Raw genomic sequence first — 24,382 nt, 5'->3', positions numbered from 1 at the left:
TTCTACTGGTTAACTTCGGACTACATTTGTCTACACAAATAACATATGCAAAGTAAAGCAGTTAAAATAATACTGATATTGACAGAAGTGCAATCCAAACATATTTGCTAACCATGAATAGCCAGTGACCGACTTTCTTTATAGATAACGCGAGTTAAAACTGTAAAACAGGACATAATTAAACCCTCCTACAATCCTATTTTCAGTGTTTAAGCCTAATATGTACATACTATAATATGTACATATTATTTTTTGTGTGTATATATTTAGATCATGTAGGCAGAAGGTTCCAGAAACTATTAAACACTGATGTAGACGTTTAAAACCTATTGCTATTGCATTATTTCAGATCAGTTTGCCTTTCGTAAGAAGGAAAATAAATTTGTGCTCTTCGTTTGTGGAATTCTCTACCGTCACAGCTTCATGCACTTCTATCGCTGGTTGAATTCTTTCGCTGGCCGATTTTTGCGTAGGCCAGCGGTGCGAAAATTATGCTCTGGTCGCGAGAATGCGGTAAACCGGCTGTTTTAATATAGTGCAATGGTGTCCCTCGTGTTTTTCAGGCTCGTATTCAGAGCAATGGTGCGAACAAATCAAGACTGATATCGCAGTTTGACAAACACGCAGGACGCAGATCGCTGTTGTGAAGTCGCAGGTTAGGCCTACACCTTGGTCTAAATGCCGAAGTCGCAGGTCGTATGTTTCAAACTCGCAGGACGCAGGTCGCAGTTTTGAAGTCGCAGGTCGCATGTCGCATGTCGTGACCGGTCTTCCATATTCCAGGAACTATAACGTCGTTATTTTGACACGAATTAGAGACAGATATTCTGTACATCAGATCAGACTTGGAATAGATATGTCATAACCGACCGCTTACAGAGATTTGTTGCTCACTCGGAACATCTTCACTGAGATCGTAAGGAGAGGCAGTTCTCATGACAACCAGAGGTAAAAGTGTGCCGCCTTTTTCGTGCATTTGACGTTAAAGTAAGTATTAATACATTTTCTGAACCTTTCTGAAAATGGATTCCTGCATTTAATCTGCCTTGGTCATTACTTTTCTGAGAGCATTTTAACATTCTGTTTACATATGACTTCGGTCTACAACATATAGAATAGCATTCACGTAAAATGACATTATATCGAAAGAGTAATTCTTCGCGATATCTCAGGTTCTGGAGATAATCTGTAAATGAAACCTATTAGTCGGGTCGGAAGGTAGGGTTCCCATGCACCCCATGGATGTATTTTTTTAACCTACATTTTTGTAATCCTTAGGGTCTATATTTAATGAATTTTGATGTTCCCAAAATCAAATCGTGTCCCATGGGGTTCATTTGGCGCCATCTTTGCCGCCATCTTGGTCGCCATCTTGGATTTCAACAATGGGGTAGGGGTCACGAATCTACCGCTCGACGGAAACAGAAACAATAAAATACTATAAACGTTACATTTGTACAAAGCCAAGATCATGGCCTTTTCATTGATATATAACTTAATAGGGATTAATTAATATTCGAACGTCGATTAGACTTTATATCGGTCATTGGCCGTAAATCGTAAAATTTGCGAAATTTCACACCCAATAATTAAGTTCCCGTTCCTCGAAACGATTTTTCATAAAATATTTATATATTTTTTGAAGAACTCAGTGCAATAAACAAGAAAACAATATTAAAAGTATGTGTCTTGAGATTTAGTGGGTGCATGAGCTTGTTTTCTTATTACGCGGTATGCCACATATCCGTGTGTAACATAAGGGGTAGGGGTAATGTTTCCCTTTCTGTTTCGAATCATGAATGATGAAACCATAAAAATGTTACATTTTTGAAAGTGCTGCATCAGAACTTTCTAAAAATATTATAGATTTATGGGGAAAGTTGCATATTTAAAAGTTACAAAGCTTAAACCTTTCGGTTTGTGTCGATTTCAAATGATTTTTTAAGAACGAAATTACAACATATGGGGTAGGGGTAATGTTTCCCTTTCTGCCTCGAACCATGAATTACGAAACCATATAAATGTTATACTGTTTGAAAGCTCTGAAATTGGCCTTTCCAAACATGTATAGTTTTATTGGGAAAAGTCCATATTTTAAAGTTACAAAGCTTATGCCTTTCGGTTTGTGTAAATTTTAAGTGATTTTTTAAGGACGAAATTACAACATATGGGGTAGGGGTAATGTTTCCCTTTCTGCCTCGAACCATGAATTATGAAACCATATAAATGTTATACTGTTTGAAAGCTCTGAAATTGGCCTTTCCAAACATGTATAGTTTTATTGGGAAAAGTCCATCTTTTGAAGTTGCAAAGCTTAAACCTTTCAGTTTGTGTCAATTTTAAGTCATTTTTTTAACAAAATTTTAATATAAGGGGTAGGGGTAATGTTTCCCGTTCTGCCTTGAGCCATGAATTATGAAACCATATAAATGTTATACCGTTTGAAAGCTCTGAAATTGGCCTTTCCAAACATGTATAGTTTTATTGGGAAAAGTCCATATTTTAAAGTTACAAAGCTTATGCCTTTCAGTTTGTGTCAATTTTAAGTGATTTTTTAAACAAAATTATAATATAAGGGGTAGGGGTAATGTTTCCCGTTCTGCCTTGAGCCATGAATTATGAAACCATATAAATGTTATACTGTTTGAAAGCTCTGAAATTGGCCTTTCCAAAAATGTATAGTTTCATTGGGGAAAGCTGCATATTTGAAAGTTACAAAGCTTAAGCCTTTCAGTTTGTGTCAATTTTAAGTGATTTTTGAACAATATGCACAAAACAGTTAGTCCGTTGGCCAGGTATCGAAATCATCCCCTCTAAGGCATTTTACCCACTATGATTTTCTGTTAGCTAGTATTCTCAGCTGTCATAATCTGCTTATTTTCCATTTAAGTGATGGTGTGTGAGAGTGTAACGACTTGTTTGTGAAGGGCTGTCACGCCCTCGGTAGTAAAATAGGAATGGGTTAGCGCTAGTCGGAAACAAAAACAAAAAAGTACCATAAACAATACATTCTTAGAAAGCCCAGATATAAGCTTTTTACTTTTTTGATAATTAGTCGACTTTAGATGGCGCCAATATTCCGTATGTACATGGCGGTCAGCAGCTGATTCATTCACATAACGAACGTTGATATGGCCTGAAACTTCGGTAAATTCATTCAAGCAAACTCTTGTTTGATTAAGTTGATAGTTTTCCTTTCTTTTTTATTTCGAGTATTTGCCATGGCATGACTGAAACGAACCTTGAAACGAAGGCTGTACGTATCTATATTGGTCCGAGCCTGATCGTGATCTGAGAGCAAACAGATTCGCAGATAATGCGAACGATCGCAACCGTTACCAACAGACTCATTATGCAGAGCCATGCCCCAAAACGCCCAACCAAACTTGGCACTAATCATGATCCCAGTCCATTTCGAGCCGGGCTTTAAGGGAAGTGCGGTGGCCTTTGAAAGACCCTTTGGTTTGGTTTTGTACTGTAGTATAGGAAGAAAACCCGACCTCTCGTCGTTGCTGTGAATGTTTGTGTTGTTTTTAGTCCTTTTTTTGCCTATTTGAAGAATCGTCTTTGCAGCCTTCCATACTGCGTTCTGTGTAGCGAGTGTCTTCGATCGCTCTCTTAAGTTTGTGATGTACAACTGTCTTGAGTTCCGGTGCTGATGTACAACTGTCTTGAGTCCCGGTGCTTTATTGGGTGTAGAGGTAAATAGTTAGAGATCAGGGTGATACATTGGTTGCCGCAGTGTCTTTCCAGGTGTTGCCACTTTTGAAGGAATTCAACACTCGGTATTTTGGCCTGGTAAGTATTCTTTAAGGTGTACCTGTAGGCTACGTGGTACTGAATAGGGGCCACTTAGGTTTCAACACATTCGATACTCTTGGCTTTCGCTTATACCCCGTTGTATGAGTAACTGGGATCGGAAATGGGAAAGGCTCAATTAATATCCATCTTTGCTAATATTAATTCTCGTTTGGCTTACAGATGGCCACCTCTACTTGTTTCGGTGAAAATTTGACTTTCAATTGGACAAAACATTGAGTATGACTTTCTTCGGTGTGTTATTTAGGCCTATGAAAAATATGAAAATTGAATACATGTTGTTGTCAAAGATCTCAAATCTTAGATTGTAAGAGATAGGCTTAGGCTTCCCTGTAATCATACAAATGAGTTAAATGGGAATTTATTGGAGTAGATACAGTAGTCGAAGAGAATGGTTGACACTATAGAAAGACTTATCTCGGATTGCGGGGACTTAACTATAAAAGAACAGCACAGAATACTTGCCGGATGTATTGACTGTTCATGTATAGTACAGGCTAGTACAACATGGAATGTAAACACTACAAATCAAAGAAGTGGCAAATTTTCTCAACTTTTCACAAAGTTTATATTCCATCATTACTATCAGGATTAGGATTTTCCCAATCTATAAATAAGCTATTACTTGATTACACCTTGATTCAGCATGACTAACATTTTGCATTTGCCACACCACCAGCCATGCCCGTCCCTGGGATCGCGAACAATGCCTTTAACGAAGCTTTTGAACGCTTTTTGTGAATTGTGTAAGAATGTCCTCTCTGTGGAGTATAATATATGAAGCCGTTGTCTACCTCGCTTGACTCTGATGATTATGATGACTTATTTTTTCTCAGCTGCTGGTGGCTGATCTAGCTCGAAAGTTAGATCAATCTAGTCTCTCTGATTCGATCATCCTGGTGGGAATGGTATCTTCAAGCATTGACCCTAAAACGTCCGTTTGTAGGGTCTTTGCTTCAAAGACGTCAGGGTCTAACATTGGTTAAATGTCATCCATGATAAGAAACTAATGACAGATTCACTCACAAGGCTTTTTAAACATTGAGGTGTCAATGGAAATATAAGTATTTTTAGTAATTTTCTGAGGTTTGTCTCGCCTTCTTATTGCTTGGTGTAGAGAGTGTTTGTTCGCCTTTTGTTTACTATTTAGTTGCGTAATTCGAATGCGTTCTGTGACATTTGGCTTTTCGGGTTTTAGTTCCAGAATTATTTGCTATTGAATTTTAGTACCCAGTCGAAAATGTAATCCTCATTAGGAGTATATAGTGTTCTGCGTTGTAAAATAATTTCGAAAAATTGGTTATGATCTCTTGTTTTCTGGTAAGAAGGTAAAGTGTTGTCGATCCATCTTATCTTATTATGGAGAAGCTATATTGTGGATTAATGGTGATTGGTTTTAGCGATAAAAGATTCTCTCATGTTCCCGTGTGGTGTTAAAAGTAACACTATTAATAGTGAGCTCTGATTTGCCAAGACGGTCACGTGACTGTGCATGTATTAACGATATACTGTAAAGTTGGCCATTCCTATCTCCAAAGTGGTTCTTTCACATTGTTTGTATTTTCATCACAAGTTTCAATATACTGATATAATATAGCGATAAACAACCCCTATAAGTTGGGTACACCACTCGAGCTCAGTTTTGACCATTTCACTCCTTATACACACGACTGAAGTTCGTGCGTATATGTTGTTTACCGGTCGAAACCGTGTGGTATCCTTTCAAAGTGGTGCTTTATTGCTTATATATCTCTCGCAATACAATTAAAGAAAAGGGATTGATTGTTGCTGCTGTCATATCAACTTTGCATGACGACTATGACATCCAATTTAGTGTTTGTGGGTTTGGAATATATAATTCTTGACATATTATAGCTGTTAACTTTCTTTCCCTAATTTGAGTTATTGAAATGAGTAAAACGTCTTTTATTGACCACCATTTTGGCTTTTTAGTGCTATTTAATGCCTATAGAGTATTTTTCTATGTTCCTTTAACAAGTAAATGTCAGTAAAGTAACACAAACTTTTGAGTTTAGGCATTGTCACTGCATAATTTTTGAGTTTACCCCATCAAGCCATATCTTGTTGGAAAAACAACTGCGTTAGTGTTTCAGAGATATGATATTTATGTGGCTTCCTTATTCGCTGCGTTTGGTAGGAGAGGAAACATTACCCATACCCCTATCCCTTAAATGTATATTATAGAGGGATGTACGGCATACCATATATTAGGTAAACAATCGACGCACCCCATAAGTCTCAAGAAGATACACTCTTTTAATGTTTTCTACTTCTCTTTTGCATTAAGTTCTTTCAAATGATATATAAATACCTTGTAAAAATTGTTTGGAGGAACATGAACTTAATTATTGGGTTTGAAATTAAGCAAATTTTACAATTTACATTTCATGTCCGATATAAAATCTAATCGATGTTTGAATATCGATTTATCCCCATTTAGTTGTATACAAATGGTAAGGGGATTATCTGGGCTTTCTAAGAATGTATTGTTTATGGTACTTTTTTGTTTTTGTTTCCGACTAGCGGTAAATATGTTACCCCTAACCCATTCCTATTTTACTACTGAGGGCGTGACAGCCCTTCACAAACAAGTCGTTACACTCTCACACACCATCACTTAAATGGAAAATAAGCAGATTATGACAGCTGAGAATACTAGCTAACAGAAAATCATAGTGGGTAAAATGCCTTAGAGGGGATGATTTCGATACCTGGCCAACGGACTAACTGTTTTGTGCATATTGTTCAAAAAATCACTTAAAATTGACACAAACTGAACGGCTTAAGCTTTGTAACTTTCAAATATGCAGCTTTCCCCAATGAAACTATACATGTTTGGAAAGGCCAATTTCAGAGCTTTCAAACAGTATAACATTTATATGGTTTCATAATTCATGGTCCAAGGCAGAACGGGAAACATTACCCCTACCCCTTATATTATAATTTTGTTTAAAAAATCACTTAAAATTGACACAAACTGAAAGGCATAAGCTTTGTAACTTTAAAATATGGACTTTTCCCAATAAAACTATACATGTTTGGAAAGGCCCATTTCAGAACTTTCAAACAGTATAACATTTATATGGTTTCATAATTCATAATTCGAGGCAGAACGGGAAACATTACCCCTACCCCATATGTTGTAATTTCGTTCTTAAAAATGACTTAAAATTAACACAAACTGAAAGGTTTAAGCTTTGTAACTTCAAAATATGGACTTTTTCCAATAAAACTATACACGTTTGGAAAGGCCAATTTCAGAGCTTTCAAACAGTATAACATTTATATGGTTTCATAATTCATGGTTCGAGGCAGAAAGGGAAATATTACCCCTACCCCATATGTTGTAATTTCGTTCTTAAAAAATCACTTAAAATTGACACAAGCTGAAAGGCATAAGCTTTGTAACTTTAAAATATGGACTTTTTCCAATAAAACTATACATGTTTGGAAAGGCCTATTTCAGAGCTTTCAAACAGTATAACATTTATATGGTTTTATAATTCATGGTTCGAGGCAGAAAGGGAAACATTACCCCTACCCCATATGTTGTAATTTCGTTCTTAAAAAATCATTTAAAATCGACACAAACCGAAAGGTTTAAGCTTTGTAACTTTTAAATATGCAACTTTTCCCATAATCTATATATTTTTAGAAAGGTCTGATGCAGCACTTTCAAAAAATGTAACATTTTTATGGTTTCATCATTCATGATTCGAAACAGAAAGGGAAACATTACCCCTACCCCTTATGTTAGACACGGATATGTGGCATACCGCGTAATAAGAAAACAAGCTCATGCACCCACTAAATCTCAAGACACATACTTTTAATATTGTTTTCTTGTTTATTGCACTGAGTTCTTCCAAAAAATATATAAATACCTTATGAAAAAATCGTTTCGAGGAACGGGAACTTAATTATTGGGTGTGAAATTTCGCAAATTTTACGATTTACGGCCAATGACCGATATAAAGTCTAATCGACGTTCGAATATTAATTAATCCCTATTAAGTTATATATCAATGAAAGGCCATGATCTTGGCTTTGTAAAAATGTAACGTTTATAGTATTTTATTGTTTCTGTTTCCGTCGAGCGGTAGATTCGTGACCCCTACCCCATTGTTGAAATCCAAGATGGCGGCCAAGATGGCGGCAAAGATGGCGCCAAATGAACCCCATGGGACACGATTTGATTTTGGGAACATCAAAATTCATTAAATATAGACCCTAAGGATTACAAAAATGTAGGTTAAAAAAATACATCCATGGGGTGCATGGGAACCCTACCTTCCGACTAGACTATATGTACACGTTGTGGCGATGGCGTTGGTCGATTTTGATACACGTAAACATCTACATTACAACGAACAGAGGCGTTATGCTGTCCCCTCACTATCGCAAGATATACATTTCGTATTACACTCCGCGAACAATCGCAAAGTCGGTACATTTAATAATGATTCCAAAGGTCAAGTTTAAGGTCAAGCAACAACTGGCGTCGGCCATACGAAATTAGGCAAATTCACATTTACTTTCATTTTGAAATCAGCCTCTATGTTGTGTCTTAGGACTGTTCATTTGTTTTTGTTTGTTTGTTTGTTTGTTTGTTTGTTTGTTTGTTTGTTTGGTCATGTTGTTTTACACATTTTACAGACTGCATACCGGTATATTTCTATAAATATAAATCACTTTTTATTTCATAATCAATAAAAAGAAGATACACAATAAAACCCAGGTCCTCAGCCGAATATGAGAAAGGCAAAATGTTCCTCGAACTGGCAAGAGGCAGGGCAAACAAAACAATACAATAACAATGAAGAACATGACGTATAACATCTTGCCAAAAAAAAAAAAAAAAACAAGCAATAAAACATTTGACAAGGAAAAACCTGCGCAAAACATAAGCAAATCTGTGTAATACAGATGAACATATAGATTGGTTGGTAAATGTACATATACAATGCTATTTAGTAGTTGCACTTTTGGAAGAAGACAATATAGAAGCCTCACACCATGATGGTTCATCTTTGGCATGAAATAGGCAATAGCTTGAGATAAGGCATAGTTTACTGATATCACGTATCACGGTTTTATGCTGTTTACTTAATTTCAGTGCCTTAAGAAGTTGTAGAAGTCTGAGTTTATTGTCTGTCGTTATTTGTCCTCTCGACCCGACTTCAAAACAAATGAGTTCAGTCGAATAACCTTGAGTTTGTAAAGAGTTAACAAGATGGGAATATTTCATGCATTTGTCATTATGACGTCTCTCGATATTAAATTCAAATGGTACTGTCAGTTCAAAAATGATCATTCTTTTTACATTACTGAAAAGAATAATAAGATCAGGACGGTCAGGTGTACGTAAAACATTGTGCGGGATGGTACCTTTTGTATGACCTGGTAAATCGGCGTTAATAGATAATGTGTCCATAACTGATGAAGAACAATTTCAAAAATATAATTCAGAATATTATTATGTCGCCAGTGTATCTATTCTGTTCAAGCATGATTTTGCAGCCATTCAGAACATGATGAAGGGTTTGGGTATTACCGCAAAGTTTACACTTTGAGGAAATTTTCTTACCCCATCTATGTAGATTATTGAACGTTGGAAGACAGTCAATAGCTGCTCTGACTGCGAAGCTGAGGATTTTTTTTGGCATGTTATAGATAATGCTTCTCCATGTAATGTCTGACTTTTCTTCTGCAAGAAGCGCCAGGAATTTTCCCTGAACAACCAGAGATTTATTTTATCCATCCAATGACACTGATATTTTGTTGTAACAATTTGTTTGATGTTTTCCTTCACATGGTCCCACTTACTACCTGTTGCTGCATTAACAGCATCTGTTGCTATGGCAGCAGCTTCAATGTTGCCATATGATTTCCTACTATAAGATTCCTCCGTGCTATTGTGGCATTCATGGCTGCCATAACCCGGTCATCTGCCCTGATATGACAGTGTGCTACAGTATGTGCATGACATTCACTGTACACCTGGGAGATGAGCGGAATGGCAAGCCCCTGTTGACTGTAAATAATTGCCGAAGTGGCACCATGAGAAGGAATATTTAACCACTTTTGATATATTTAGTTGTAATACTATCTAGAAAGCTTCTTTGTGATTTTGTCAGATCATGTACAGTTAACATAAACCTTATTTGTTACTAAAATGAAGTCATCGGCGTATGGAAGGGTTCTACACATTTTACAGACTGCATACCGGTATATTTCTATAAGTTGGTATTCTACCAAACTTTCACAGTCGGTTGTTCTTGAAGCTATTGTTTCCGTAACATTACAAGGTTCTTTAATCGAGCGTAAGACCTTAATTACATTAAAAACGTTACGTCTCGAAAATAATTCTATTCAAAAATGTATTTTTCCTGAAAATATTGTTAATCACCCACTTGCAACTTCATAGTTATATAAATCCATGATTTCATCATAAGATCGCTTAGTATTTAAATTTACTTTACCCTGCTGGATCATTTATCATGCTTCAAAAGCCATAAACTGCAGTCACCCATTATTGTAATAACAATGCTTCCATTGCCAACCAACTATAAAAGAGTGAACCTGAAGCTTGTAATTAATACGAGTGACAACCATAGGTGGCGATAGATCTCGGAACACCTGGCGGCAAACCCCACAGCTAGCGGTTATTATTGGTGCTTAGCCGCGTACCATACACGTCTACTGTATTGCTATTATTTACATTTTAGGACCAACTCGAAAGCTTTTAAGCGTACTTGTGAGGTGCCACTATATTAAAAATCAAACATCTGTTTGATGTTATGATCCTTTGTGTAATAGATTTTTCACTCCATTTTTGATATTCAAAAGAAAAGTGCAAGAGCCCTTCGATATAAAATGTCGATGTAGGCTAGTTTATTAGTTCAGGGTAAGTTGCTTTGTTTCGTTGTGTACAATGTTAGATGTAAGTACCATTTGCAAGACTAGGCCGCATCATGGTATGACCGCGACTCGAGTAACAATATCAATCTTTGAAATTATATTTACTTACCGGAGACATTGATGTGTATTTTCAAAAAACATTGGAAATTGAATATCTAGTCAAATGTAAATTCATTCCAACATAACCACAACAAACACGGGGTAATAATTGACACGACGTTTAATGCTTTCTTTATGAAATGATATAATATTGTTATAACTGTGAGTCACTGTATATTGTAATTTCTATCAAAAGTTCCACCAAAGGGAATTGCTCGCGGATATGCATGCTACTATAATTATTACGTCTACTCGACTGATATTGGTCAACTTAAAATACAACAATCGCTACCGCAATTCGGCAACACATGCTTTACAAAAATGTTACCACCACAACTGACTCTGCGACCATAAACTGTCTTGATGTTAATTAATTCGACAATTTTAGTGGTCTTCACTTTCTTAAGCGACTGTATCTCAATATATATCGATTAAAGATGGGATGAAATAGCGGCGGACCCATGTTCTAGTGGACAAATTCCTAGGTATCACGACTTTAACATGACTCTTAATGTCAGCCTACCTCTGATGTGAGTTGAAACATACATCCTTTTAGGGGAAACATGGCTTTGGGGTCTTAAGTTGAGCTTTCCGTCCTTGAGGTAGTATGCGTCTTGAAAGTGAAATACTTAACTGTGGCTCAAACTTTCCTAAACGAATCATTCGCCCATTTTCTTACCAAATCAACAATAAAATAACGGGTCACCACGCAATATTATTTGTTAATAATTGCGATATTTAAAATTCAAAATGACTACAATTCCTGTATTAACTCCATGAGTAAAATTAAATGTTCGATTTGCACAAAAATTAAGACAATGAAAGTTTTTCTTACTTCAAGAGCTTTAAAATGAGCCCCCACAAGCGGTAAATCAGATTAGAATTATAAACGTTTGAGAGCCCGGATATCTGTCCCCCAGGAGCGTTCTACCTTTAAATGTTCTACGTTGTATTAGCACATACCTTCTGTTCAAACAAGGGAAGGTGGCAATTCATGCAACGTATGTGCCTCATCGCAATGTACGATAGTAAAGGTTAAGGAACGAACTTGCATCGGCAACAAATAGCTCATGGAGGAAAGTCATAAAAACAAACAACTTTTGCTAATTAAGACTCCCTAAAAACTATCATTGACGTTTTTTGTACCGGAATCAACTAATGAAGTAAAACGACTCCATCTTATTTTGTATACAAAATTTTCAGGAGTGAACTTCCATTGAGCGTGACAGCTCGATTTTGGTTTCTGGTTTTCAAACGTTAATGTCAACAAATAAATGAGATCGCTTCGTAACTTTGTCCCCAGTATGTTCCTAGATGAAGTCCTTGGAGGGTATAGTATGACGTGTTCAGTTCAAATATCGTCTTAGCACGTTGCCATTTAACCATTATTACTCCTTTTTTTTAATGTAACATACCTCTTTTGTCAGCAGACCAAGATAATATGATGAAGTTGGCAACTGCAGTCTGCCTGGTAACTCTGATCAATCTATTGCGTGCAGTAATAGGTAAGTTGCAGGGAAAACTTATTTATACTATTTTGTTATTGACAGCACACTAACCTAATTGACCAACTTTGGAAGACGTGAAGACGGCCTGAGAATAATAGCAATCGTCACTTATAACCTCAAGCCCTCCAACAACATCAGCGGAATGTTAACAATGCCTATCTTCCTTTGTTTCCAGAAAAAATCTAAGACGACTCAACTCTATAGAGTAGAGTGATAGGTGTGAACCTTTCAATTTCCTTATTTGTTCTACCCAAAAAAGTAGACGTTGATGTTAAAACAGAATATATAACACGATTGGAGATAATTTTGGATAATTTGATCTTTGTAATTTTTTAATTTCTCAAAATTGTTGGGTGCCATTTAGCTGAATGTTGCAATATTACAAATTACTCATAAAAACAAGTGTTTAACTTCAAAAGAAAAGCAGATTAGGTTACAGTTGTAAGTCAAAACGACCTTACTTCACCGTACAATTATCCCAAATTAGTCCAATTGTGTTATTTCTTTGTGTCACTACATGAATAAACAAATAATGTTGAGTCATTTCTTACTCTGACTATCGCGGAGCAGGTAAAGACGGCGAGATTTGTCCTACACAACCCTGTGAAAATAACGGAAGGTGTGTACAGAATGGGACATCATACGAATGTGTCTGTGCTCCGGGATTCATTGGAAAATACTGCCATGATGGTGAGAAATATAGACAATATCTTAATGTAGGGGAATCAATATTTGGATGGCGTTACAAGGGTTTAATTTTGTAAAACAATATTACTTTACATGGAATATGTAAAGAACTCCAAATAACATATAATTTGGTTCGTTTGTTTGTTTGGTCGTTTGTTCGTTTATTCATTTATTAATTCATTCTAATTTTTGTTAGTCCGTTTGTTTGTTTGTTGCCCATTTCTGTTGTTTGTTTGTTTGTTTGTTTGTTGTTTGTTTGTTTGTTTGTTTTTGTTTGTTGTTTGCTTTAATATGGCAAAATTACAGCACACAAAATCAATTGCCGTTCCACTGCTTGACCCTTATTGCGAATGCATCCTTCATCCATGTACAGTGCATCTGCATACATAGAAAGTCTGTTACTAGTTAATTCATTTTGCTGTTGTTGTTTTTTTCCATTTTTATTCAGTTGAATGCAATGAACGGAAAAATATTACCAAAATGACAGATGTCAAATCACCTTTTTACCCAAAAGATTACCCGATTTACAAAATATGTGAATATTCTTACATAGCGGGAACGGGACAACTTATAATGGTAAGATATACTACGCGTTAAAGATAATTGTCGAAATTTTACTTTACTATTTTTGATTTAAATCATTTGGCGTAGTTTTCTTAGTTTCCAATCATTAAAAACATTGACATATGCTAGACGATGTGCAAAATATCATTTTAAGGAAGCACATGTTAATAGATGCTTTCTGTCGGTACGTTATTACATAGCTGAATTTGTCAGATTTTGAGTTGGAAATGTCAGAGGAATGTAAGAAGGACTACCTGACAGTGTTCGACGGAAGCGACGAAACTGGTCCGCCTCTCGGTAAATATTGTGGGAACAAGACACAAGGGTCAATTACAACAACTGGACGGCGAATATTCCTAAAGTTCAGATCAGACGGGTCAAACGTAGCTAAGGGTTTCCATTTGACAGTCACGCCCATTCAAGATGATGGTACACCCCTATCAACAAGGACTGATTACACAGGTCTGTTTAACCTGGCTGTTTGCCAGTAATTCCTAGCGTCCCATACACCGTCAAAAATGACGATCATGTCTGTATTGTACACGCAACGCCTCGTAGCTCGGACATTAGAAAAGTGCGGGAAAGGTTACAATAGAGCCTTACGGTATGGAATAGTGAATCATATCATGGTACGGTACGGTACAGTACAGTGCAGTACAGTATAGCACAGTACAGTACAGTACAGTAAAGTATAATAGAGTACAGAACAGTACAGTACAGTACAGTAGAGTAGAGTACAGCACAGCACAGCACAGTGTGGTACAGTAAAGTACAGCACAGCACAGCACAGCACAGCACAGTACAGCACATTGCAGTACAGTACATTATATTAAAGTACGGTGTGATACACTATTCCCCACCACACCACACCGCAGTAAATAAGAGTATAGTAGAGTACATCACTTGACAGAACTGTTCAGTAAGTACATTACGATATAGCACAGCGCATTACAGCACAGCAAAGTGCAGAGCACTACAGTGCAGTGCACTACAGTAGAGTAGGGCACGTAGAGTGTTGTACAGTACAATACAGTACACCACACAAAACCAAACAACACCACATCATACCACAGTAAAGTACCGTTCAGTACAGCAAAGTACAGAATAGTACATCACAGCATAGCACAGCCGAACGCAGCACCATACAGTACACGACACTACAGTATAATACAGTACAGTAAAGTACAGTACAGTGCAGTACAGTACAGTAACGTAGAGTACAATATAGTACAGTACAGTACAGTGCTGTGTAATACAGTGTAGTGCAGTAAAGTGCAGTGCAGAGTAGTACATTGTCGTACATTACACTATTGTAAAGCAGGTACAGTACAGTACAGTACAGTACAGTACAGTACAGTACAGTACAGTACAGTACAGTACAGTACAGTACAGTACAGTACAGTACAGTACAGTACAGTACAGTACAGTACAGTACAGTACAGTACAGTATAGTACAGTGCAGTACAGAACAGTACAGTGCAGTACAATGCAGTGCAGTACAGTACAGTGCAGTACAGTGCGGTACAGTACAGTGCATTACAGTACAGTACAGTACAGTGCAGTACAGTACAGTACAGTACAGTACAGTACAGTATAGTACAGTACAGTATAGTACAGTACAGTACAGTACAGTGCAGTGCAGTACAGTGCAGTACAGTATAGTACAGTACAGTGCAGTGCAGAGCAGCGCAGTGCAGTTCAGTACAGTACAGTGCAGTGCAGTGCAGTGCAGTAAAGTACAGTACAGTACAGTACAGTGCAGTGCAGTGCAGTGCAGTGCAGTGCAGTACAGTACAGTACAGTGCAGTGCAGTACAGTACAGTACAGTACAGTACAGTACAGTACAGTACAGTACAGTACAGTACAGTACAGTACAGTACAGTACAGTACAGTGCAGTACAGTACAGTACAGTACAGTACAGTACAGTACAGTACAGTACAGTACAGTACAGTACAGTACAGTACAGTACAGTACAGCACAGTACAGCACAGTACAGTACTGTGTAATACAGTGTAATGCAGCAAAGTGCAGTGCAGAGTGGTACACTGCAGTACATTACACTATTGTAAAGCAGATACAGTACAGTACAGTACAGTACAGTACAGTACAGTACAGTACAGTACAGTACAGTACAGTACAGTACAGTACAGTACAGCACAGTACAGTACAGTACAGTACAGTGCTGTGTAATACAGTGTAGTGCAGTAAAGTGCAGTGTAGAGTAGTACATTGCAGTACATTACACTATTGTAAAGCAGGTACAGTACAGTACAGTACAGTACAGTACAGTACAGTACAGTACAGTACAGTACAGTACAGTACAGTACAGTACAGTACAGTACAGTACAGTACAGTACAGTACAGTACAGTACAGTACAGTACAGTACAGTACAGTACAGCACAGCACAGCACAGTACAGTGCAGTACAGTACAGTACAGAACAGTACAGTACAGTACAGTGCAGTGCAGTACAGTACAGTGTAGTACAGTACAGTACAGTACAGTACAGTACAGTACAGTACAGTACAGTACAGTACAGTACAGTACAGTACAGTACAGTACAGTACAGTACAGTACAGTACAGTACAGTACAGTACAGTACAGTACAGTGCAGTGCAGTACAGTACAGTGCAGTACAGTGCAGTGCAGTACAGTACAGTGCAGTACAGTACAGTACAGTACAGTACAGTACAGTACAGTACAGTACAGTACAGTACAGTACAGTGCAGTGCAGTGCAGTACAGTACAGTGCAGTGCAGTGCAGTGCAGTGCAGTGCAGTGCAGTGCAGTGCAGTGCAGTGCAGTGCAGTGCAGTGCAGTACAGTACAGTACAGTACAGTGCAGTGCAGTGCAGTACAGTACAGTGCAGTGCAGTGCAGTACAGTACAGTACAGTACAGTACAGTACAGTACAGTACAGTACAGTACAGTACAGTACAGTACTCTGTAATACAGTGTAATGCAGCAAAGTGCAGTGCAGAGTGGTACACTGCAGTACATTACACTATTGTAAAGCAGGTACAGTACAGTACAGTACAGTACAGTACAGTACAGTACAGTGCAGAGTGGTACACTGCAGTACATTACACTATTGTAAAGCAGGTACAGTACAGTACAGTACAGTACAGTGCACTTTACTGATGTAATTGCATATTATTACATGATTTTTTTTTTTGGAAATCAAAACCCGCTATTTAAAACCATTACTAAACCATTAAAAGCAACACAACAGTCTATAAAAAAGTCACACGATAATGCGGATATCCTTTGCCTTTGTCCAACCATCAGAACCTTGACTTGACAACTGTAGTGTTATGCTATCTTTTCATTTCTATAAAATAATTTGGTCTATTACACAATTCCACTCATAACTTACTTAACTATGTCCCCTGCAGTCAGGGAAGATGATGAAACAAAGGCAAGGGGTGGTAAACTGTCTTCTCACAGAGCCTACCCGAACGGTTCCGAACTTGTGAAAGAAAAATACGAGATCGATATCAGGAACGACGGAGTTTACGACCAAACATAGGTAAAATTTACAGATATCACTTTATCTGAGGAGATTGATCAAGGTAGGATGTAGCTCATGTACGTACTTATGTGTGAACAGTGTGTGTGTTTAGGTACGTTGCTATGCGGACAAGTTTGTGCGTTATTTATGTAAGTATTTATGTTTGATTGTTTTTGTTGTCCGTTCATTTTGTTTGTTATTGTTGTTGTTATGACTGTAAGTGTGATCAAAATGCGGGTAGTTTAAAAGGCTTTAAGTCTGACCTTTGAGCTGCTGTGGCCTGTTTTATATCTGTCATTCTCATAGTTTGGTGGTCTTCTATGCAATATCGACCGCTTGCAAAGTTGCAGCTAGATTGATTCCTTTTAGATAAACTTAACACGTTTTTTGAGTGTTTTCTTGGATTGATTTAAATTTTCATAAATCTGCATTTTACGTTGAAGGACATTGATGTGTTTGTACTATATATGTTGCTGCATACGGGTGGAATTTTACAGCGTTTGTCGACTAATATCTCCAGATCCAGATTGCAACATCGAATCTTACACAGGAAGACATGGCTCAGACATAAACGATGGATTTGCTCATAAGGTCAATGAAGTGGAAGAATGCTGTCAGCTTTGTAATGAAACTGATGCATGCGTGTCTTACGGCTTTGATATCAGAAGCAAGAACTGCTGGTTGAAAGACGACATGCCCTGGCCAACGTATTCACCTGACTTCCACTCAGGTAAAGTACAAGTTGATACATTAGAGCTGAGAAGTATTCATCATTCTGTAAAACTGTGTATGTCGTCAGACAGCTTAAGATGATAAAAGTTATATAGGGACATATACATATGAAGTTAGGGGGAATGTTTATCTGAGGCGTTTGAAGGATATTTTTCCTAGCCATGGAGCGAAGTGTATGTAAGAGCAAGGTATAATTGATTTAGGGTAATGCCTTACATGTCAAGGAGTAATATTACGATATTTAAGCAACACAGAAACCAGTGTACTGAGACCTATGGGTGAAGTCGTGGTAAAGCGATATGATTCGCGACTTTCTCAGCTTTACAAATATTATAGTATTAGTACATCACCAATCCAAAATTTGATAATATACGATATAAATCTGCGATTCACATTTTCTCTTCTTCGAACAGGCATCATTACGCCATGTGACAATAGATTGGAAATGATAAAGATCTTCAGTGATGGTAAACTGATTGGCATAGTGTGCCAGGGGCATCATGGGAATGGCTTCGTCTCAAGCGGCAGAATTACACTTGAAATGCACATCAGTGACGCTAATCAAAACGAAAAGGGATTCAAAGGAATCTATACACTGTTCTACATGTCAGGTAAGATTTGCGTACAATGAATAACACGCAGTTCAGTTTGCTCAGTGATTGTGTAAAGTAGCCAATTACCTCGTGGTCACTGAAAAGCACTTGTCTATCTCATCTGTGCATCAGTAGCACAAGAATTTTGTACTTGATTAACATACGACCGACTATTGTAACATTTATTAAATCTTCGTTTAAAAGGTAATATTATGAAGCTTAATGTCGCTTTATTTTGTGATTAGATGAAGATGGAAAGTGCTGGAATGAAAACGACTATCGGTGCGAAAATGGACGGTGTATCTCCGAATATCTCAGAGACGACTATCTAGACCATTGTGATCACCATGGGAAAGCCTCGCGCTTAACAAGTACTTCAGTCGGTAAGTGGCTGGAAATCCCACAAAGAAAAAAAAAAGAGTCCCATTCGGTATTGATCATTCATTTTCCTTAAATTTTATGTTAACTGCAAGATTAATGTGTTGAAATTTCGTTCGCTGTCTATCCACGTAGAGGGATGCTTTAGATCAGAGAAATCAAAATAAATCATTAACTACGCACCCGGAGTTTTAAAAACTGAGTTTTGGGCCTACATAGTTAAAAAGACTACGATACGTAAGAAACATCTTGTAATTAAGTTTACATAAACTCTGTCTCCTAGACCAAGACCAAAAATCATACAACAAAATATTATGATTTTAACCCTCTCAAAAAACAATAAATTATTGAAATAGAACATTTAAAGTCTTAAGTGCTGAGGGATTTCATGGACAATATGCGCTATAGTCCTAGCGAGACACCTCCGGAGAATAACATTTGTTATCGCTGATATTGTTCAGTGATCGTGCAAGGATCTCATGTTTTACTTGCTTTTCTTACAGTACTGGTATCGCTGATTATGTTTATTCTGGTGGATGATTTGCAGTTTTGATGACGTTTTGTGCCCATAGTATTCACACAGCAGGGGACGTGCTTACAGTTATGGTGACGTTTTATGACTCAATACTCTTCAAATGATTGGACGCGTTCGCCTTTCTAAATTGAGTACTAGATACAACATCTACGGAACAAGATTATTGTTTATTTGGAAAAAATCAGTGAATAATAATTGCTTGCATAATGCCTTGAACAAATATATCGGCAAATGACAGGGCTTTGTCATATATTACCAGGGAAAGAATAGAAATGACGAATAATCAACAACTCCATACTTTAAAGAAACCTATAACATGTATCACAAGAACGACCCAGCTAAGGTTCATAATAACTTATATATCAAACGAAGTAATTTCCGTCGATTTAGAATGAATTGTTATACTTCATCATGTGAAAAGACTTTTAATCTAAAAAACTATTGAAAATCAAAATCAAGATTTCAGCAGTTTTGTCTCTTCATTAGAAAATGTTGTTTAAGAAATTGCATTAGAACATATGTGAAAATGTATATATATATATATATATATATATATATATATATATATATATATATATATATATATAGTTTTACAAGTCTTTATTCTATTGTATTTGATAATTTTCTTCATTGAAACTGATCCCCTCAGTATTTTTCTGTCTGTATACATAGAAATAGCTTTTGAACACTAATTTTGAAGCTTTGAGCGAGTACCTATAGTATGGCGGTGTCTTTATTTTACGTTACTTGAACCCGCTATTAAACTTACGTTCCCTGAATCATAGTTTGTATTATATTTGTAGACTGAAAGATCCGTCGCTGAGGACGCTCCCTACGCTCGTCTCCTCCGACGACTGGACGCGGTCTGTCACATGCGGCAGCGAGATGAAAGAACGTTAGTCACGCCTACAACTGTTTTGGTCGCTAAAATATGTGAAGTTTTATGCAGATTGCTGTTGAATATTTATTGAACTCAGAAGGGGAGCGTGGAGAGCGCCCTCGAGCGACGGATCTTCCAGTCTATTATATTTGGTGATCTGCAGTTTCTAACACTTACTCTGTACTTATTTGTGACACAACGTTTATAAAACTCATCTTTTATGCATAAACATAATTGCAAAGTTGATGAACTAGACAAAATATGTCTGGATCAACGTGTTCTGAGTGTCTCCTTGTTTCATCAAAATATTTACTTTGAATCAGCGACAGTTTGACACAACCTTTGCACCCTGTATGTTACTGTAATTTATTATCCGTCAATAAAGCTACAAACTGTGATTATCAGTAGCGTACTTAGCAATCGATTTTCTCAATGCGTCGTTCATAACTAAGTTGTTAAGCATTGTGAGAGAAAAACGTGCACGCATAATAGGGTGACAAGCAATCTCTAATAAATCTACCGTTTGGAATTTTCGACAACTTCTGCTTACTCGTCAGTTTGTCGCCAAAATTTATGAAAAGTGGACATGCTCAGTTACAGAGCGGTTTGGTCGGTGCACGCATCGTTTGGGTTTAAATGTCTTTTGTATAAAAGTCAAGGACAGCAAAGTTTGAAGGCAAGTTATTTCAAATTTGCAGTAAAGCACATGTGACGAAAGTAGAAAGCGGCGAAAAGACCGGGTAATAAGCATATGTTCTTTGCTCTGATGACGTAATGCACATATGGGCTCCTACAAGTTCCTATGCCAAGTCTGTTTCTGATAGTGCTTCATGCCCCTCGATACTGCAATAAAACGAATCCAAATGACGATTGAGATATGTACGTCTACCTGCAATTGATGAGAGACTGAGGCAACGTGAACGATATGTGTAGTTCAATCACCTGTTGACGACAGAGACGGCGATGTTAGAGCTAGATGCTAATGGCGGCAGAATGTTCGGTCTGATTGACCCTTTTCAGGTCTCCAGTCCGTTTAACCTTTATCAGTACGGATACTAAGATACAAAGGAATTTTAACACCTGCATTTAGTAGCTAGTGTGCACGTAGATATGCACCGCCTCACTGGAGTCGTAAAGCGATAAATGTAGGAGTTAAGGCCAGACACAAATTATTTTCAAGCGAGGCTGATTATGAGTGCTAGGTTTATGAGGGTTTATACAAATTGATAAATACATCGTTAAATATCATAAGGCTTGACTCTGATAATGTGGAAAGAATTCACGAAAATAAGTTTTCGGTAGCTCGCGTAACTTCAGTAATTTAGGTAATATAGTGTGTATTTGTGACTATTTGCGTGAATATGTAGGTATAGCTGCTTTAAATGCGATTCGTGAATCGGGGACTTACTAGCTGCATCACTTCAAGTTCTACTCAGACACCAGGCAAAAAACGTTTACTGGCAACAACAAATACTTCCTTTGTGGAAAAAGCAGACACAATAGCCGATTTCAAACAATCAACACAATACTTTTTTCAACGACTTGAGTCTACGGCTTCATTAAAATGTAATGACGCTGACTACAGAGACGTTTCCTGCGTCTCGATGTTCAAAGCCTTATCACTTCGCTCAAGGATATCCTACATTATAGGATTGGGTCGGCTACCCAATGTCAGTGTGGTTTCCTCACACTCATACAAAGCTTCACCTATACCTTAAAACTTTTAACATACACCAACCATTATCATGATTTATAAGCCACTCCTGATATTCGGTCTTGTATCATACATTTAATTTCATTTATCTTGTGCCAAAACATCAATTGGAATACCACAGTCATTAGTTTCTTATCACACAAATATACTATGTACATGTATACATACATAAAATAAATTCCGTTGGACAACATGCCTCATATCCCCAATCCCTAACCGACTCATAGTCGGGCTGTTATCTGTTCGGCCCTGTCCAGGGGCACCTTCTAAGGTTACTCAAGAGGCGGTAGATCATGGTAAGGGGATATTCGTGATCTGTGTTTTTCTGATGAAAAGCTAAGGTACTCTCTCAAAAGAAAAGCGGACATTTACAAAGTATACCGACACGCCAGCTTTGAGGGTGCCCCTAGACGGGACCTCGAAACCAAGGCTGCAAGTAGGCCAAACTGCACAAGGGTATTATCCTCCTGCCTGAGGGGAATTTGTGTTTACCTTTTTTCTACTCGTACACCCTCGATGATACTGGTAGGCACTCTTGCAGCAACCCTCAATAGGTAGATTACTTGGCCCTACATCTATGGAGACAATCGTGGACACCCTCGCAGCAACCACTCAAGTTATTAAGTGACGGTAAACTGATAGGGATAGTGTGCCAGGGGGGGGGGGGGAATGGGATGCTAATCAAAACGAAAAGGGGTTTAGAGGAATCTATGCACTGTTCTACATGTCAAGTTATATTGAGATACAATAAATGACACGCCGCTAACTGTTTTCTTTGATTGTGTTGAGTAGGTAATTATCTCGTGGTCACTGAAGAGCACAAATACATGTCTATATCATCTGTGCATCAGTAGCACCAAAAGTTTGTACCTGATTCACATACGACCGACTACTGTAACATTCACTAAATTTTGGTTGAAAAGGTAACATTATGAAGCTTTATATGCTTTATTTTGTGATCAGATGAAGATGGAAAGTGCAGGAATGAAAACGACTACCTGTGCGATAATGGACGGTGTATCTCCGAATATCTCAGAGATGACTATCTTCACCACTGTGATCACCATGCCTCTCGCCATACAAGTAAACGAGTATCTAAAGTTCCAAATATAAAAGCGACCCATTTCACAATTTATCGTTGACTTTTGAATTTTGTATTCATTGAAGTAATGTGCTTACATTTTGTTCGTTTTGTTTCAACGTAGAGGGATTCCTAATGGCATTCGATCAGAAAAATCAAAGCAACACAGAATGACCAAGATGTCAAAAATTTCAAGCGGAATTTAAATGGTGACCAAGTTTCGCGCATATATACACGAACCCATAAGATACAAGTCTAAATGAATATGCCCTATAATCTGAATGGAGCGAGACATGGAAATTGAATTACGTTTGTCAAATGAAATTTCGTCTAAGAACAGTGGTATGACAGTGTTGAATTTGCCGGGCCTGTTAGAAGGTCTGACAATTTGTCAGATTTCAGAGGTATATATTTTCGGAAAATGCGCAAATTTTGATAACAAATAAATACAGTCATAATTGTATGCTCATAAAAATATTGACCCTGTTTCGGGTCTGTATTCACATTGCTGAGTACATATAGTGATGTGACAGGCAGAAATTTCAGGCCCTATAACATCAATGTGTCTACAACATTGTATATAGCCATGTCGTCACAGGACTGGCCACAGACCTGCAGTACATAAGCCCATGTCATAGCAACGGGATGTCTTTGCTGACACAGACCTTACCACAGGGTTGTGTCAGGGTCTGTACAGGGCCTGTCACACGGGCAAATGTTATTTTGCTTTGTAGTTTACTACAGCATTACTGAAGCGGGCATGCATATTTTAAAATTGCGTGGGCTTTCATATCGGGAGTTGCCGTAATGAGTGTGATACGTACAGCCCTGTTAACAATCTCAAATCATACTATAGTTTTGAAATTATTTCATGTTTACTTCCTCATCGCTACGTAACCTGTGGGTGTATGAAAAGTCGATGCGCTTAGTTACAGAGTTATTTTCTTAAAGTTGTATAAAACGTCAAAGACAACAAACTTCAACGTATGTCTATTTCACTGGACATACAAGCGAGCAAAGTTCACAGCCGTAAGAATCACGGATTATAAAAGAAAACTACTCCCTGTCCCGAATAATGTAATTCCCATATAGGGCTGATGGGGTTTTCCCCTAACAGAGTCTATATATGAATTCATTTATGACGTCACTGCACAACTCTTCTATATACAATAACAATATAATTCGTGTGTTGACATTACTCAATTTGGGTATTGAAAATGACGACTTAGTAGTTTACTTCATTCTTTAATTTGATTGAAGATTCTGGGGAACCTAGATTTATTCAATTTAGTGAATAACTGTTGTGACGATTGTAAGAATGGCGGCGAAGTGTTTGTCT

General features: G+C 37.5%; 1 protein-coding gene across 6 annotated transcripts; it reads left to right on the top strand.

Annotated features, from left to right (window-relative positions):
- Positions 1 to 783: 783 nt before the first annotated feature.
- Positions 784 to 22,962, top strand: LOC139128439 (bone morphogenetic protein 1-like). 6 transcript variants are annotated; one of them, XM_070694209.1, is made up of 10 exons: positions 784 to 987; positions 12,291 to 12,365; positions 12,936 to 13,058; positions 13,504 to 13,631; positions 13,820 to 14,081; positions 17,015 to 17,191; positions 17,651 to 17,860; positions 18,276 to 18,473; positions 18,701 to 18,838; positions 19,337 to 19,468. In XM_070694209.1, the coding sequence occupies exons 2-6, from the start codon at positions 12,302 to 12,304 to the stop codon at positions 17,146 to 17,148; spliced, it is 711 nt and encodes a 236-aa protein (XP_070550310.1). In that variant the 5' UTR covers positions 784 to 987; positions 12,291 to 12,301; the 3' UTR covers positions 17,149 to 17,191; positions 17,651 to 17,860; positions 18,276 to 18,473; positions 18,701 to 18,838; positions 19,337 to 19,468. The 6 variants fall into 6 exon arrangements, with proteins under 6 accessions (XP_070550310.1, XP_070550309.1, XP_070550314.1 ...); XM_070694208.1 differs by having other exon boundaries at positions 12,288 to 12,365; XM_070694213.1 differs by having other exon boundaries at positions 12,939 to 13,058; positions 19,337 to 19,467.
- The last annotated feature ends 1,420 nt before the right edge of the window (positions 22,963 to 24,382 follow it).

The sequence above is a fragment of the Ptychodera flava genome, unplaced genomic scaffold, assembly GCF_041260155.1.
Source record: "Ptychodera flava strain L36383 unplaced genomic scaffold, AS_Pfla_20210202 Scaffold_54__1_contigs__length_889265_pilon, whole genome shotgun sequence".
Lineage (NCBI taxonomy): Eukaryota > Metazoa > Hemichordata > Enteropneusta > Ptychoderidae > Ptychodera > Ptychodera flava.
This window is presented reverse-complemented; position numbering and strand designations above follow the sequence as displayed.